General features: G+C 48.6%; 1 protein-coding gene across 5 annotated transcripts in view; it reads right to left on the bottom strand.

The window, feature by feature from the left end:
* The window catches only part of OPA1 (OPA1 mitochondrial dynamin like GTPase), a 59,081-nt gene extending 43,166 nt beyond the window's left edge, over nucleotides 1-15,915 (bottom strand). For 2 of the 5 annotated variants that reach the window (XM_053390889.1, XM_053390888.1), the window contains exons 1-7: nucleotides 15,813-15,915; nucleotides 13,131-13,449; nucleotides 10,536-10,632; nucleotides 8,624-8,731; nucleotides 7,847-7,900; nucleotides 6,769-6,836; nucleotides 1,190-1,303 (exon numbers count right to left, since the gene is read on the bottom strand). In XM_053390889.1, the coding sequence (XP_053246864.1) occupies nucleotides 1,190-1,303; nucleotides 6,769-6,836; nucleotides 7,847-7,900; nucleotides 8,624-8,731; nucleotides 10,536-10,632; nucleotides 13,131-13,449; nucleotides 15,813-15,841 (789 nt within the window). In that variant the 5' untranslated portion in view covers nucleotides 15,842-15,915. The remainder of the gene's footprint in view (nucleotides 1-1,189; nucleotides 1,304-6,768; nucleotides 6,837-7,846; nucleotides 7,901-8,623; nucleotides 8,732-10,535; nucleotides 10,633-13,130; nucleotides 13,450-15,812) is intronic. The other 3 variants (XM_053390891.1, XM_053390890.1, XM_053390893.1) reach the window with 3 other exon arrangements.
* Nucleotides 15,916-16,687: the final 772 nt, after the last annotated feature.

Genomic DNA, 16,687 nt, shown 5'->3' with positions numbered 1-16,687 from the left:
CTGTGCTGGATCAGACCAAAAAGGGTCTCTCTTACTTCCAGCAGGGGCCAACCAGGTGCTTCCAGGGAGCTCATAAAGGCATCCAGCCTCCCCTTTGTTTCCAGCGCTGGGGATTCAGAGAGAGAGATAGGCAGGGACCGTCTCCCTTGATAGAGCCATTTGACAATGAGCAGCCCTCCCTCTGCCATGGGTGCTGTAGCTGTGATTCCTGCACTGCATAAGCAGGGTGGATTTGATTTAAATCACTAGTCAGTAAGACTTGATTTATATCATTTTTTTACAGACTCATTCTTGCTGGTATAATCTTAATATTTACAAGCAGATGAAGGTTTCGTTTTTGGAACAATAAATTTTCAGAGTAGTTTTTACAATCATATCAAAAAGTACTGATTTGGTTATACTATTAGAAATACATAGACAGATAATTATTAAATTACTGTGAGGTTTAATAAGTTAACTGTTTATATTTGGACAACTTTTCTGCTGTACGTTACTGGAAGGAGAAAATTAATCATTTCAATAACAATTTAAACAATTTATTTAACTAAAACAATAACGTTATAGAATATGTATCCATGTTTGTTAACTGGTGTGGTTAAACAATTAAAAAAACACACAACTTAGACTGAGTTTTAGCACACAATTAAAACTGAAAACAAATCCTTATTTCCTGATGAATAGCCTTTGGACTATAATGTAACTTAAGTAGAAAACTATCTTTAGAAAGATTTTTCCTCCAAAAGCATTTTATTTTAAAAATCTGATTAATTTTTTTTAAAAAAATCCAATTTTTTTAAAAAAAACACATTGGTTTTTAGCCACCCTGCGCCCGAGGTTGTGCTAGATGACCCTCAGTGTCCCTTTCAGCTCTATGAGGCTATGAATATTCAGGTAAAAGTTAGTAGAACAAGTTAGTGGGGTTCCAGAAACAAAATTAAGTGCAAATCTTTCCCACGACGAACATCAGTTTTGATCACAGCATTAAAACCCCAGAAATCACCATGCTGAAAGACAGTGCTATGAGAAAACTTTCACAGACAAGGAACTGCTGCAAGATCGCTGCCAGGGCCCACAACCAGAGTCGAATCAAGGATTCATTGGTTGGTATCAAATCACAGCGTCCGATCGGGATGGACTGGATTAGATTAGAACCGGTTTTGGGGAGGGGGGAGTGCCTTTCAGTCATCACCTTTCGCTTCTGCTGGGAGGAGCCTGGGCCCAATTGGTCAGTGGCTCTGCGCGCCTCCTCCGCTTCGTGCTGCTGGATTTGCTGCTGCAAGAGAATGAGCTCGCCCAGAAGACCCTGCCGCAAGTTTACAAGGAGGAGGAGAAGGGAGAAAAATATGGAGGTGAGGGGAGCGATAATGGTCAACCAAAGGGTGCAACACAAAGGCAGGCGGGGGCACGGAAAAGGGGGGGGGCTCACACAGACACAACAAGAGAGGAAGAGAAATCGAGGCGCCACAGCTGCTGCTTCCTAGGGACATTTAGGGCCCCCGTCAGACGTCCTTTTTATTGTGCATCCATGGCGATTCATGCTCACAATGCTATCAGGGAGGTTATACTGCTTCAGCTGCAATCGGCGCCTGTCCTGCAGTTTGCTGTGAAAAATGTCCTATTACTGCATCCACGACGTGCAGCTGCAAACGCCCGCAATGAAAGAGCAGCGTGGGGAGGCCCTCAGAATTAATGTTTCACAGATGTTTTAAACAGTGTTGTCAAGACACAGGTGCTTTGAAGGGACAACTGTCACTGGAATGTAGGAAGCTGCTGCCTTGTGCCGACTCTGAGCATTGGTCCATCTAGTTTAGTATTGTCTACACAGACTGGCAGCAGCTCTCCAGGGCTTCAGGCAGAGGAGATACCCAGCCAAAATTGGAGATGCCAGAGATTAAACCTGGCAGGTGCTCCGCCACTGAGCTCCAGCCTGTCCCCTTGTCCCCAGTGCTGCTTAGGGAAATAGGCAACATCCAAGCCACAAGAAAACGGGGGATGTCTGAAGAGCTTTTTAAAACCCCAGAAGCCAAGAAGCTGTGGAATAACAAGGAAAGCGAATCTTTTCTTACTTGGGAAGATCATGCCTTCAGCATGAAACTGAAATACACACATCAGCATACCAATTCAGCTACGCCACAAATGTGTGCAGATGCAACTGAACAACTGATCCAATATTGCAAAAAAAGTAGTAATAATGTCATTTCTCTGAACTCTCTTAAACAGCCCCATGGCTAGAAAACTACGGTACTTTAGGGTGGGGACACAGCACACACATGCACAGACACAAGAAGGTACACATGGAATCAAAATGCACTCTCCTGGGAGATGCATTTGCAAACACAAACACAACAGGCCTGGAACGAGAAGCCTTAAGAAACAAAGTTCACAGATCCTTGCTATACTCCCCAAAAAAGGTCAGTCGTGTTAGCAGTCTTCTACAACTAAGTGGCTCTGTATCTTGGCGACTGCTCTGAACGAGAACCTGCCTTCCATTAGGAGACCCTTGTTGACGAAAAATAAGCCAAATGTCACAGCACCACACTGTTTTGTGCATGGCCCTTTTGTCAAATGCCATCACTGGCAACCTGCGTCGGGAGGAGATCCTGGAACAGCCTCCGTTTCACTGGGCGGAAGGGGAGGGAGAAACTCAAAGGAAGCGGAGCAAGCAAGAGTGACTTGGGTGGGTGGGCAGAGTCAAGGCTGCGGGTTTGTTCAAAGGACGCAGGTCAGTTAAGCAGCCTTCGTAAGATGCCAAGGCAAGTGCTGGGGATCATGCAGCAGGACAGACCCAGGCAAGCGTTCCATTGAGGTGAATGTGCTATTCTTTTTTAAGCCATATATGAACTGCCTACAGCCATATATAGCATCTCAGAGTCCAGCTCAAATTTGTTTTGGAAAGAACACTTTTAATCTTCATGCTTGCAGGAGGTCTTTGCCAGCCTACTGGCCACTCCTGAAAATTCCCATAATGCTTAAGGGTGCTGCAAGCATCACACTAGTGTGAGACCTCTGTGGTACCAGGAGGAATCGATGCTTGTTCAAGGTCTCTTCTAAATTTCTCCCTGACTTTCTCTGCTTCTGTGGTGGAAAGTACCAGGCTCTCCTGAAAACTGGGGAACTACAACAGAGTTGACCCGTGCAAACAGTTGTAGTGCGTAGACAGAAATGATGCAGTTTCACCTGTGAAAAACTGGTGATGCCACAGGAACAAATAAACAATTTATAAGAAAAAAAGCAAGGTGGGGGGGCTACAAAAAGGTAGAATGAAAACCGGCGCAACTTCTCGGCCACGCGGCACCATCTCTCAGGCCTTTCGAAGTACTGGTGGCCTTATTTTAGCTGCAGGGCCAGAGAGAAGGCAAAGAGTGATCATTTTGGAACACAAACCCAAATGCAGTTCCCCACACAGATCAGGAGCACAAGCCAGAAGGAGGTAGGTGTGCCCTTGGGACTGCGATTCCTGCATTCCCGGGGGTTTGGTGGGATGATCCTTGGTGTGATGCTGTGACCCTGCCATTCCCACCCGGATGAAAGACAGTTTAGTTTCCCTAGGAAGCACTCGGCATTTCCCTTCGCCTTGGAAAGAAGAAAACGTCTCCACAATCTCTCTAGCAGCAAATTTAAGGGTCTCTACTCAACTACTGAGGGACGTGGGTGGCGCTGTGGGTTAAACCACGGAGCCTAGGACTTGCCGATCAGAAGGTCGGCGGTTCAAATCCCCGCGGCGGGGTGAGCTCCCATTGCTCGGTCCCTGCTCCTGCCAGCCTAGCAGTTTGAAAGCACGTCAAAGTGCACATCAATAGGTACTGCTCCGGCAGGAAGGTAAACGGCGTTTCTGTGCGCTGCTCTGGTTCGCCAGAAGCGGCTTAGTCCTGCTGGCCACATGACCCGGAAGCTGTACGCCGGCTCCCTCGGCCAATAAAGCGAGATGAGTGCCGCAACCCCAGAGTCGGTCACGACTGGACCTAATGGTCAGGGGTCCCTTTACTTTTACCTTTTGCTCAACTACTTGGATAAGGCAAGTAGTTGCGATGACTGTTTACTATCTCTAATCCTGGAGGCTGCCCAGCTCTAAATGGCACTTGCTGGGAATCACAAGGGCGTTGCTGCTGCCCTCGGGTCCTGCTTAGGGTATCCTGCCCTGGACACCTGGATGGCACTGTGAGAACAGGAGGGTGGACTAGATGGGCCCCCTCTGGCCTAATCCCGCAGCTGCAAGGCTCTTCCTGCGCATGGATCTGTGCAGGCAACCTTGTTTCATAAGAGACTGTAGAAACTGAAGAGGGATTTTTGCTCTCTCCTCTGGCTGCAACTGCCACTTGGACACATAACTTGAATTTATGGAAAATTTGACTCTCTGGTGGACTGCTGCGCCAGAGCAAATTCTTCTAAGCAGCCTTTCCGACTGACTAACGTTGCTTGCGTAACCCATCCCCTTGGCCATTTTAAGATCCCATGCCAGGAAAATGTATAGATAAATTTTCATTAAAAAGGTCTTCAGAGTAGCTTACGAAAACTAAACAAAATCCAGATAGAAAGACCAATATACATATGCCCATGAATGAATGGAGAGCAACTAAAAATCCAACATCACAGCAACCAAGTCTCATCAGCAAATGCAGGCCTGCTCTTCCTCACAGGCACACAGAATATCAGCAGAGGCAGCCTGTAAAAAGGAGTGTGCGGGTTTCGTGTGTGCCTGCCTGTCTGCGGATGGGCTGGCTTCTTTTGCCTTCCAAAAGTATTACATAACGGCACACACACTAGAGTCACGTCGCTCCTGCTTTTCCTACAGAGTACCTCTTGCCCCGACAGTTCAGTGGTAAGACACTGTGGGGAAAGGGTAACCAAGGCAACCCCCAATCTCAGAACTAAGTAAAAGGTATTTGGGCTACAGTGGTGCCTCGCAAGACGAAATTAATTCGTTCCGCAAGTTTTTTCTTCTTGCGAGTTTTTCGTCTTGCGAAGAACGGTTTCCCATAGGAATGCATTGAAAATCAATCAATGCGTTCCTATGGAAACCGCCTTCAGACCAGGTCCGGGGACAGTCTGTCCCCCGACCTCTTCTGAAGGCTGGGGGGGGGGGACAAGGGCTTTTCTTCCCACCGCCAGCCTTCAGAAGGCTGTTCTGAAGGCTGGCGGTGGGAAGAAAAGCCCTTCTCCCCACCTCCCACCCCGCAAGCTCCGGGGACAGGAGGGCTTTCCTCCCGACTGCCAGCATTTTAAAAGCCCCCAGGACAGCGGAGACTTCTCCGCTGTCCCAGGGGCTTTTAAAATGCTGGCGGGCGGCAGCGCAGCGTTCGCCGCCGCCCGCCAGCAGTTTCAGATCGCCCCGGGGCAGCGGAGAAGTCTCCGCGCTGCGCTTCTCCGCTATCCCGGGAAGGCAGGCAGGGGGGGGGGGGGAGCAAAGACTTTTGCCCCCCGTCGGCCTTCAGAAGAGGTCCAGGACCTCTTCTGAAGGCCGGCGGAGATTTCCCTATGGGCTTTCTTCTTGCGAAGCAAGCCCATAGGGAAATTCGTTTTGCGAAGCACCTCCAAAACGGAAAACTCTTTCGTCTTGCGAGTTTTTCGTTTTGCGAGGCGTTCGTCTTGCGAGGCACCACTGTATTTGCTAATTTGACGAGAGAGGATGATGCGGAAACAAACAGGCTACTCCACATTAACAGGCCTTGATGAAGAGTGGAAACAGCCACGCTCACCCTCCCAGGATCTAGGCCACGGGGTGCAGTGGTTAGAGTGCTGGACCAGGACATGGGAGACCAGGGTGGTTCAAATCCCCACTCAGCCGTGAAGTTCACTGGGTGACCTTGGGCCAGTCCCAGCCCCCCAGCCTATCCTAAACCACACAGTTACTGCCTGGGAGCCTCAATTACCAGAGGGCTACTGCACTAATGTTTTGCTTGCAGGCTTCCCATAAGCATCTGCTTGGCTGCTGCAAGAAAAGAAATCTGGACTGGATGAGCCTTTGGTCTGATCTAGCAGGCCTCATCGTATGCTTGTATCATGGCTCAAGTTGCTGCTGGAACCTGTACATGCTGAAACTGCTTGAGTCTTCCATATCCTTGAGGCTGCCTCTCTCACTCCATGCCACTGGGATAATGAAGACTGACCAGCAAGGCCATCCCTGTGACTCCACCTAGGCGTCAAGGCCAAGCAGCAAAGATCCCTCCCTTGGGAAGCTTGCCTGAGCTTGAGCATTTTCTAGGAGTGCTGAAAGATCCGCACTGCATTGGCCAGCATTTAATAACACGGGTAAAGCAGGTGGGGATTAATTTTGGTGCATCCACAATGCTTAGTATTTTAGTTGGGCATTTCACCTTGCCAGTTTTATTGCTGTGTTTCTAAAAGATGGCTATCGGCCTGAGAATGGAGCACGTTAGAATATGAGACACACAAGTCAATGCACTTCTGGCTGGGCTGCACATGACCAGCTAGAAATTTAAAGCAGTATTTCTCTTAACTCCGGGAGGCTCCTTCTGACAATGTGGGAAGTCTTGGTTTAAACACTGAAGGTTGGAAATTGCTCCATACACCAAGTCTGCCCAGGCCTGAGTTTTCAAAGCAGACGCATCCCACTGATTTCTGACTTGACTAATGCGTTGCGCTGCAGAAGCTGCTGGACTTTGACTTCCGTCAGGGTCAGCGGCCACACGGCCAATGGTGTCGGGGTGGAGACAGGAGCTGCAGTCCAGCTACACATTTCCTACCCTGGCCTGCAATTTCCTTACGCTTGTTTGCCACATAGGTGAGCAGTTCTCCTTCCAAGCTTACCTTCTTGTATTGTTTCTCAGCTTCACTTCCCTGTTCCGTAGCTCGGAAAGCCGTGTCCCCGGGAGAACCTGGGAAGAAAGAGGAAGGACTCACATCACGTGGCACATGTCACAAGAAGAACAAAGGCTCTTAATGCAAGTCTGTTCTTTCTCTCCCTGGTACACAAGAATCTGCCCCCCACATACACACATGGAGAGATCTAAAGCAGGGGTCAGCAAACTTTTTCAGCCGTGGGCCGGTCCACTGTCCCTCAGACCTTGTGGGGGGCTGGACTATATTTGGGGGGGGGGAATGAACGAATTCCTATGCCCCACAAAGAACCCAGAGATGCATTTTAAATGAAAGGACACATTCTACTCATGTAAAAACACCAGGCAGGCCCCACAAATAACCCAGAGATGCATTTTAAATTAAAGGACACATTCTACTCATGTAGAAACATGCTGATTCCCGGACCATCCGTGGGCCGGATTTAGAAGGCAACTGGGCGGGATCCGGCCCCTGGGCCTACACATGATCTAAAGCAAGGCTTGCTTCTTTGCTGGGGGTAGTGAAAATGCAGTACAACAGAGAGAACACAGAGGTCACTGCAGCCAGCCTCAGCTATATTCACAGGAAGTATCTCTGCTGATGGAGCAGCAATTCACTGCCAGGCTAGTGTGACGTGGTCAACATTCAGGAAGGCAGGCGGGTGGGTGGGTGGGGGGTGTCAGACATGCTCCTCACTGTGGCAGGGGAAGGGACTGCCAGTCTGTCAATGGGTGCAGCGAAAGGTTTTCCTTTATGAAAACAACTGAAAGTTTTAAAATGAAGGGTGCACATGAAGCACTGATCTTCTGCTCTCCCTCAGGAACTGTTTGCACAAGTTGAAAAACAGAACTATTATGAAAAGCAGCCATATTACCTAGCAGACCAGCTTCACGGCATTCTCACATCATAAAAATTAAAAGTATCCCATTGTAACTGACAAAACGCCCTTCTACACTTGCCAGGTTTTCCCCCCTTTGCACTGCATTTAGCTTTTTTTTAGATGGGGAGGAATGTTAAGGGGCAGGTAAAAAAAGTGCTTTTTACACACCTAATAACAGAAGTAGATCAGAAGCTCCTATGACTTCACTAATCAAATTGTAACCTGTGGAAAACCAGCAAAAAAGGGGAAATAAAAATTATAAATACAAACAAATGGCAAAGCAAATGTGAGACGTTTCCGTCTCAGACACTGCGAGGGCCAGACAGACAGAATGGCAAACTTACCAAATGTGGCAGGCCAACGGATACAGGCAGGTGGGTTGAGAATGATTCACAATGAAGTGAAAATTACAATAGACTTTTTTCTAAAAAAATCTGAAAGCACATAGGAGGATCTCATCTACTTGTCATTAGTTTCCAAGTACGTCCCTGACATTCATCCCACTCTCTGGGCAAAGGGCAATCTGCTCAGGGAGGGCAAATACTGCTGAGAGGAGACAGAGAGAGGCCGCTGCCCACTTCCTGGCAAGTTGTAGCCCCACAATGGCAGAAGCCTCCAAGTCCCTAAACCAAGAAGGTGCTGGTGAGAGAGGCAGGGCCCTGTTAAGCATTAGCAAAGGCTCAGTACGATGGAAACGGCTGCTGCAGATGTGATAATCTGGGAGGGAGGACTGCAGGGCCCTGAAAATGTCCAGCAGCCACCACTAAACCAGAGGAGCCCTTTGCCCATGCATGGCAATATGTTCAGATGCTCACGTTTGCATAAATGCCCAAACTGCCCGGGGGGAGGAACTGGGCACTGCAAAGCAAGCATTCAGGCCAACACTGTTTAAGTCACCAGAAAGGGCAGGCTTGTATAACTCAACCAGATGAAAAATTCCCTTACCAGGTGTGAGGAAACCCGACAGTGATCTGAGGCTCTCTCCAATCTTGTCAAAATCAGGCAGCAGCTTAGCGAGGTCTTCTGAATCAGGAAGAGCTTTTGTAAGTTTTTCTAGGAAAAGCAAAGGGAAAGTTAGCCCCCCTTGGGGTTGTTTTAGGTAAAAAGAACAGCCTGCCATCTCCCTAGCTGGGGAGCGGCTGGGGAAACCCGGCCAGATGGGCAGGGTATAAATATAAATTATTATTATTATTATTATTAAATTATTACTAGCTTTAACCTGGACAGTTATGTTCAGAATTTCTTAATGGCTATTTATATACTTTGGCAAGCTCTACTGCGGAAGATTTCTAAATGTGTTTCATAAATGAAACACCATACCTTCCCCATACACAGGAAGTCCTCTGAACACATACAGAAGTCAGAATCCTATCAACATTTAATGGGGCCCAGTCAGCTTTGAGATATAACAATTCAGATGGAAGCACCTCACTATTTTTAACATATCCTGTGCAACTCGTTTTATGAATGAGAAACTGCAGCTGAGAGATGGTGTTGGCTTCAGAGGTGCTACACTGTTGAACCCAGACCTCCTGGGACCCAAATACAAGAACCGTGCCAACAGAGCTGGAAGAATTATCTTGTTCCTGAAGGAGTTACAGACTTAGCCTGGCCTCTGCACCAGCAAGGATGGCCTTGTTTCTAAGCAGATGGCAGTGAATCAGAAATTCCAGTTCCTTATACTTCTCGTGCAAAACAGAAAACATGCCTATCAGTGACACAGTAGGCTGAAACCCCAGAACCCCGGGAGCGAGGTGTTAACTTCTGGGGCAACTCTGGATTCCTGGCAAACTGCTTCAGAGCAGGAGTGCAGCAAATCCTGGGGAGACCAGCAGGAAGCTGGCTGAAAGCAATGAGCCATCAGGAAGAGGAGGAGGAGGAGGTCTCTCAGGCTGGGAAGTATAAATTCTCCTGGGCCAGCACTGCAAACATTTTAAGGGAACCAGTTCTGTGCTACAGTTAAGGCAGGTCCAGCTCTGCTGCAAAGGCTGACTCCATGACTCTGATACCAGAGCCTAGGAAGCATTTATAACAATGTCGTCATTGTCTTCTTCGTCTTCTTCTTCTTCTGCAATCCCTCGTAGCCGAGTAAGATTGTCTCCCATAAACATGGTCTTAACAGTGAGTCCGTAAGTGACTGTGGAGTCCAGTTCTGGATCCACACGTCCTTCCACAGTGGGGATATTGGTTTCCAGACTAGAGTTGATCCCGGTGAGGGTTTGCCAAGCCTGCCTTCCTCTTAGCACGTTTCTCCCTTGCGTCCTGAGTTTGAGTGTCTTCAAAGCCCAGGACACCTTTGGTCAAGGCTGTTCTCCAACTGGAGCACTCGCAGGCCAGTGTTTCCCAATTGTTGGTGTTTATACCACATTTTTAAAGATTTGCCTTAAGACAATGATGCTACTCCCAGCCCAGCAAGAAGGAGCCCACCTCCCATGCCAGGCCAAGGCTCCAAACCAAATGGTTATCTGGCATCTCAATCTGCTTTTGTTATGGCTTCCCCCCACCCTCAACTGCACTCTTGAAAAGCCATCTGTGCTTTTGTACTATTTAACAATACACTGCTTGATTGTTAAAAACCCCCTCAAAGTGGTACACAAAAAGAATATTTTTTTTAATTGGATGGGATTTCATTGTTTTACTGCTGGAGTATATCCTTTAGTATGAGCCACACAGAGATTTGGAGAGAGTAAAATAAATAATATCAGGGAATATTATGCAATAAAAACGTTTGGAATACTGAAATGTATTTTTTTTAAATCCCCAGAAGAAAGGAACAATGCCTGTTCCTCTGTATAAACGATTATCAAAGTTCCACAACAACTTGGCTTTAGAGGAAAAATGAAAAGCCAGCACCAACCGAAGTCAACGTATTCATCAAGTTCCCATATGAAGTCAGGAATAATCCACTTGTACTCGGTGAGATCAGGCACCATCTCCTTCCATTGGTCATATGTCTAAATGAGAAGTGAGAAAGACATCAACAAACTTTTGCATTAGCTACTACAATGACTAGAACAAAACTGCAAGTCTGCAGGGTACAAGACTATTCCTTCCTCCAGCCTTCTGATTGAATAACAGAATTGGAATGGGACCCTTGCGGCCATCTAGTCCAACCCCCTACAATGCAGGAATCTCAACTGAAGCATCCCTGACAGATGGCCACCCAACCTCTGCTTGAAAACCTCCAAGGCAGGTGAACCCACCACCTTCCGAGAGAGTCCATTCCACTCTCAAACAGAAATTTCTTCCTAATATTTAGTCAGAATACCCTGTCTTGTCATATGACATATTGTCATATGTCAATACAACCCAGGTGGTTAAGAAAGCCCAACAGAGACTCCATCTCCTCAGAGTATTGTGAAAGAACGATGTCAACCAACATTTGATGATCTCCTTCTACCGGTCTGCAATAGAAAGTGTCCCCTCTTTTCTGCCCTCAGGCAGAAGATACAGAAGCATGATTAGTCACACCAACAGGGTAAAGAACAGCTTCTATCCATGGGCTGTTAGGCTGCTGAATGAAAAGATAACAACAGGGCAACTGACTTTTGGGTTTGGTGGGTGTGCGCCAGTAAACGAGGGGAATTAAGACTAAGAGAGCGGGGGGGTGTGTGTGTGTGTGTTGTATGCAAGTTGTACAAGTGACAATAAAGTATTTCAATTTCAAAATTTCAATTTCAATGGGTTGCATTTATGTTTTTAAAAAGTAATTTGTCAGCACCAGGTCCTTTTTCAAGTTGCCTTTTGAGTCTGGGAACTTCACATGCAAAACGGGCAGAGGTGCCTTTGATCAGGACAAGGGCCAACAAAGAGCCCCAGGTGGGTGCTGATCTCGCAGGCTCCACCTCTGTTTCGCTGACTGGCTTATCACTGAGCTCCATATGATCAGTGCTCCTCACCCAAGGCTGAGTAAGACCACCTGGCTGGCCCTGCCTTTCTCGTGGCTGAAACTATGGCAGCAGCAGCAGCAGCTGCCTAGAGGTTGCCAGCCTTTGGGCAGACATCCATCTGCTCCTTGTGCTGCTGAGAAGAAAACCAGTCAAACCAAGCTGTGCCTTTTTGCCCCTGGTGAGGAATCTCCTTCCCAGAGGGGTTCTCTCTGCTCAGCAGCTCTCCCCAATAATCTACTTTGCAAATTACTGTGTGTTTGAACTGCACAATAATTGTAGATTGGAGTGTGTTTGCTTTACTGATAAGTTAATGTGCATAATACAACCATATTGTTTTGCTAACAGAAATGCTACATTTCCAGTGCTTTGGTACTGCTGTGAGTAACTATGAGCTGTGTTGCAGAAGAAACATAATACAGGCAGCTAGAATTCATAGGTGAAAGAGCCCTGACGGCACAGTGAGGCAGACGCACAAGTAAAATAGGACAGCTCATAGCCCTCGAAAGATCTTTGCCCTCCTGTAATTTGCAAATCATCTCATCAGCCACAATAACCACCTGGTGATAAGAACCATAATCGGCTTATCCAGCTGCTTTAATCCTGAGCTGTGTCTGTTTCAGGGAGTATAATTGGGAGAGAGAATAAAAAACTTCCTCCTTCCCAACTTCAACCTCTGCACATCTTTCACGATTCCACCACCATCAAAACCAAGTTGCTCCTTGCAGCTCATCTCAAACTAGGAGATGCCACTACAGCTTGGAGCAGGAGGCAAGGGGGCTTCCCCATTCAGAAAGTAGCAGCAACACTCCAGAGGATTTAACCACTTCTACAGATGCTTCACATGCAGGAAAGGGAAGAAAGGGTAAACTTAGGTCTCCAGCTGTTTCTGAACTACAATTCCCAACATCCCTGACCACTGGTCCTGCTAGCTACAGATGATGGGAGTTGTAGTCCAAAAAACAGCTGGCAACCCAAGTTTGGGAAACACTGATCTAGAGGCCTGGAGCAAGGAGAGCCCCCAGGAAAAGAAAGGGGCTGGCATACATTGGACGAGGGTTGGAGCAAAGGCTGGGGCTTTCCCACACTGAAAAGCAACCCTATTCCACTCACGGATCTGAAGGAATATCAGCTAGGAATTTGGTAACTCTTTCATTGTCCTTTTGCACCATTTGCATAAGACTTTGTTTGCAAGATGACAACCCACTTCCTAGATCAGGGCCAATCTTGGGGTTCCAACCTGGCCAAGGGTTCCACTGTTACTCAACCACAGGCAACTTCCCTTGGCAGTCCCAGGGTTCTTGCACGGCTGTCAGCAACTGAGCCGAACTGCTCAACTGCACCTGTGAAAAAGGCACTCCCTGAAGGCACTTTAAAAAATCCTGCCAGAGTCTGTCACTAAGGTAGCTGATCTTACTTTCTATGAAGCAACTTCCTTGCCTTAGATCAACAACTGTGTATTGTCCATCCCCAAACCTTTAGTTCTCCAGACAGTGAGTCTAGAGTCACTGTGCCAACACACCGTACGGATGCCACAGACCAGTCACTACTCCAGAGCTAAGTACCTTTTTGGCTGTGTAGCCACCGCCCACAGCAGATCCTAAGACGAGATAGCGAAGCTTTAGAAGCCTGGAAGCCACTCTGGCTAGCCAAAAGGTCCTGTGGGGTTGGGATCCATGCTTTACAAGGAGGAGTTTGCTGCTGCGCAAGGGAAGGTGATTAAGAGCAGAGAACGGCTGCGCTGAGATCCGTAACGGCAGCCTTTGAAATCTGGAAAGAGGGTGGCGGGAATGATGAATACTCCGGGAAACGAGATGCAGTTTCTGCAGCGGCGACTTCCCTCTGACTCCATAGGTCCCATTTGCTAGGTGTTGACAGACAACGCTGAAGGAGAAGACAAAGAACTTATTTGCACATGCAACGCTGTTCCAGCCTTAATCAAGATTCTAATCTCCCACCCGCAGAACTACTCAAAACAGACCCTGCACATCAGCATCCCATTCTTCTGAGCACCCCCCAGCTGTCCCTGAACCACCAGCTGCTGACTCCCAAAAAGTAGCACAAGATTTTCAGTAGCAGGTTGCAAGGCGGGGGGGGGGGAGTATTGGGAACGGAGCAAAGGACAAGGCTTGCTGCACCAACACATAACTACATGGGATTGTGGAAATTGCTCTCTCTGCTGAGGGTCTCCTCTGCATCCTTCACATGAGCACAGATCACAGGTTTCAGAGTCCTCACCCAAGTCTCTGTGAAATCCTGGGATCAGCAACTTATGCGTATGGAGAAGCACGCAAGTGATCATCCTATGTTATCATCTACGTACATCGTGGTTAAGGTACAGTACCTAACCAATACTGAAACCTACATCATAACACAGCAGTTCAATTGTTAGGTCCTAAGCAGTAAGGAATGAGGTAAGCTGCTACATGGCCCTCGTGGAGCTGGCCGGACATGAGGAAAACACAGCCACGTGCTTTTGCTGCTACAGGAACATCACAGCGAGATTAAAGTCTTTATAAAACTCCCGATTCAATGGCCACCGAAACACAGAAAGTTCCTTTCAATCGTGCATTGGCTAAATAAAGAAGATGTCACTGCAACTTGGGACCAGCTGCTTCCTTGCTGCAGAGGTGCGAGGAAAGCAGGCACGCCGATGCTGGGAATAATAAATTATTATTAATTATTATTATTATATAGACGGGAGGCATCCGCTGTTGTGGCTGGGAGGAACCCCCGGGGGCCCCTTCCAACTCCTCAATTCTATGGCTCTATCATGGTCATTCGTTAAATTTATATGCTGCCCTTCGTCCAAAGACCACAGGGAGGTTTCCACCGTAAAAGCACAAAATGCATAACATAAGAACAGCAGCAAAAAACACCCTGCCTTCATATACGACAGGCATAGGCAAACTCCAGCCCTCCGGATGTTTGGGACTACAATTCCCATCATCCCTAGCTTACAGGTCCAGTGGTCAGGGATGATGGAAACTGTAGTCCCAAACATAGCTGTCAGCCGCCCCTTATTTGGCAGGAAACTCCCTTATCCCAGCGCCGTGTCCCACTGCTGTCCCTTATTGATGATGTCCTTTAAATTTCCCGGGTTTCATGCTTGCCCAGCTCGGGGTCCTCCGCCATGAGAGTGCGCGCAGCAGCAGGCAGCCCCTCTCTTGCGAGACTTCTGCCGCGCTGCCAGGGGAAGCCGGCGGCACCGCAACTGCCTCATGCCGGGCTCACGGGGCGGCGTGGGCAAGAGTCTCTCTCCCTCCCTCTCTCTCGGATGGGGAAGGGCCGATGGAACTCCTCGCGCCAGGATGACGGCAGCCCCGACGTGCTGCTTAGCATCCCCTCCAACCAGTGCAGCATCTTAATGTAGTGATTTCCCCCTCTGCATCCCTTCCCTAACTCTATTTTTATAAATCATTTGCCCATCCATAGTTCAAATTTTTACTACAAGTTTTCTGTCAATCCTACCAATGTATGTAACTCTTTACAATAGCTTTTCAACTAAATTATAAACTTTCCCCATTCTTTATTAAAGAGGTCCTCTTCCTGGTTTCTAATTCTGCCTGTAAGCTTTGCCATCTCGACGTCGTTTTGTCTGCCCCTCTTTGGTGGGGGTTGTAGACCCTTAGGATCATCTAGTCCAACCCCCTGCAAAACACAGTCAGCGGCAGCAAAAGCAGCATGGCTCCATTCCTGCATAAACTAAGCCAAAATCCCTTATTTTGGCTGCTGATCCCTTATTTTCAAATCTATAAGTTGACAGCTATGATCCCAGACACCTGGAGGGCTGGAGTTTGCCTATGCCTGATATAGGAAGTGCAGGATATAAATGATAAAGTCCTTCTTCTTACCCAGGATTCTCCATCATCATCATCATCCTAAATAGTAATTTATTATTTCTACCCCGCCCACCTGGCCGCGTTTCCCCAGCCACTCTGGGCGGCTTCCACCAAATACTGTATTTTAATATTAATATTCCTCCGATATGAAAGGCTTCCCCCCCCCGGGCTGGGGGAGTCCCAGGGGGGCGCATTCCCCCCCTCAGGGGGAGGAAGGAGGGGCGCGGGGAGCCATTCCACCCCCCACCCACCCCCGCGAGGGAGGGAGGGCGGTGTCGGGGCCCCCAAGGTCGCCGCCCGGCGGGGCCTTCATGGCGGCCTGAGCCTCCGGCTCCCTCTCCCCGCAGCAGCCCCGCCGGGCGGCCGCCCCTTCCCTCCCTCCCTCCCTCCTTCCCTGCGTCTCACCAGGCGGCGCGGGCGCTGCTCCTCCACATCCCGGCGCCTCTCCCTCCCTCTCGGCCCGCCAAGGGGCTCCCTCGCCCAGTGCGCCGCCCAAAAGACGCCGCCGACGCCGCGCCACAAGGTTCCGCCGCCCGGAAGCGGAAGGGGCGGGCGGAGCGCTTTGAGAGAGACACTGCGCCGCCAAGGAGACTCCGCCCCCTCAGGCCGCCGGACATAGACTCACGAATGCGGAGGGGCGACGCCGCGGACGGGAAGGGGCAGTGGCGGGGCCAAGGCGGAGAGGGCGGGGGAAGGGGAAGGGGCTGGAAGGGTCACGTGGTGCTTGGTGCTCCTCCCCCGGCAGAGCCTCTCGCCGCCAGAAAGGCGGGATCCTCCTCCTTGCAAGCCGCGAGTTCGAGTCCTGCCCTCGGGAGCGAGGAGGAAACGGGCAGAAGAAGAGAGGGGGAAATAATAATAATAATAATCATAATCATAATAATAATAATAGTAAATAATAAATTTAGCTTAATGGTTGCCATCAATTTGATTTTAATTAAGTTTTATAATGAAATGTTTTAGAATGTTGCACTATTTTATTGTTGTTAGCCGACCTGAGCCCGGCTTCGGCTGGGGAGGGCGGGAGATAAATAAAATTTATTATTATTACAGACACATCACCTTGCCAACAAAGGTCCATATAGGTAAAGCCATGTTTTTCCCAGTCGTGATGTATGGAAGTGAGAGCTTGACCATAAAGAAGGCTGATCGCCGAAGAATGGATGCTTTTGAATTATGAGTCCCATGGACTGCAAGACCTCTCCATTCTGAAGGACTGCAAGAAGATCAAACGCATCCATTCTTAATGAAATCAGCCCTGAGTGCTCACTGGAAGGACAGAT

This window comes from Podarcis raffonei, chromosome 5, assembly GCF_027172205.1.
Source record: "Podarcis raffonei isolate rPodRaf1 chromosome 5, rPodRaf1.pri, whole genome shotgun sequence".
In the NCBI taxonomy this organism is placed as follows: Eukaryota; Metazoa; Chordata; class Lepidosauria; order Squamata; family Lacertidae; genus Podarcis; species Podarcis raffonei.
Note: the sequence above shows the minus strand (reverse complement) of the source record. Positions and strands in the feature narration are given on the sequence as shown.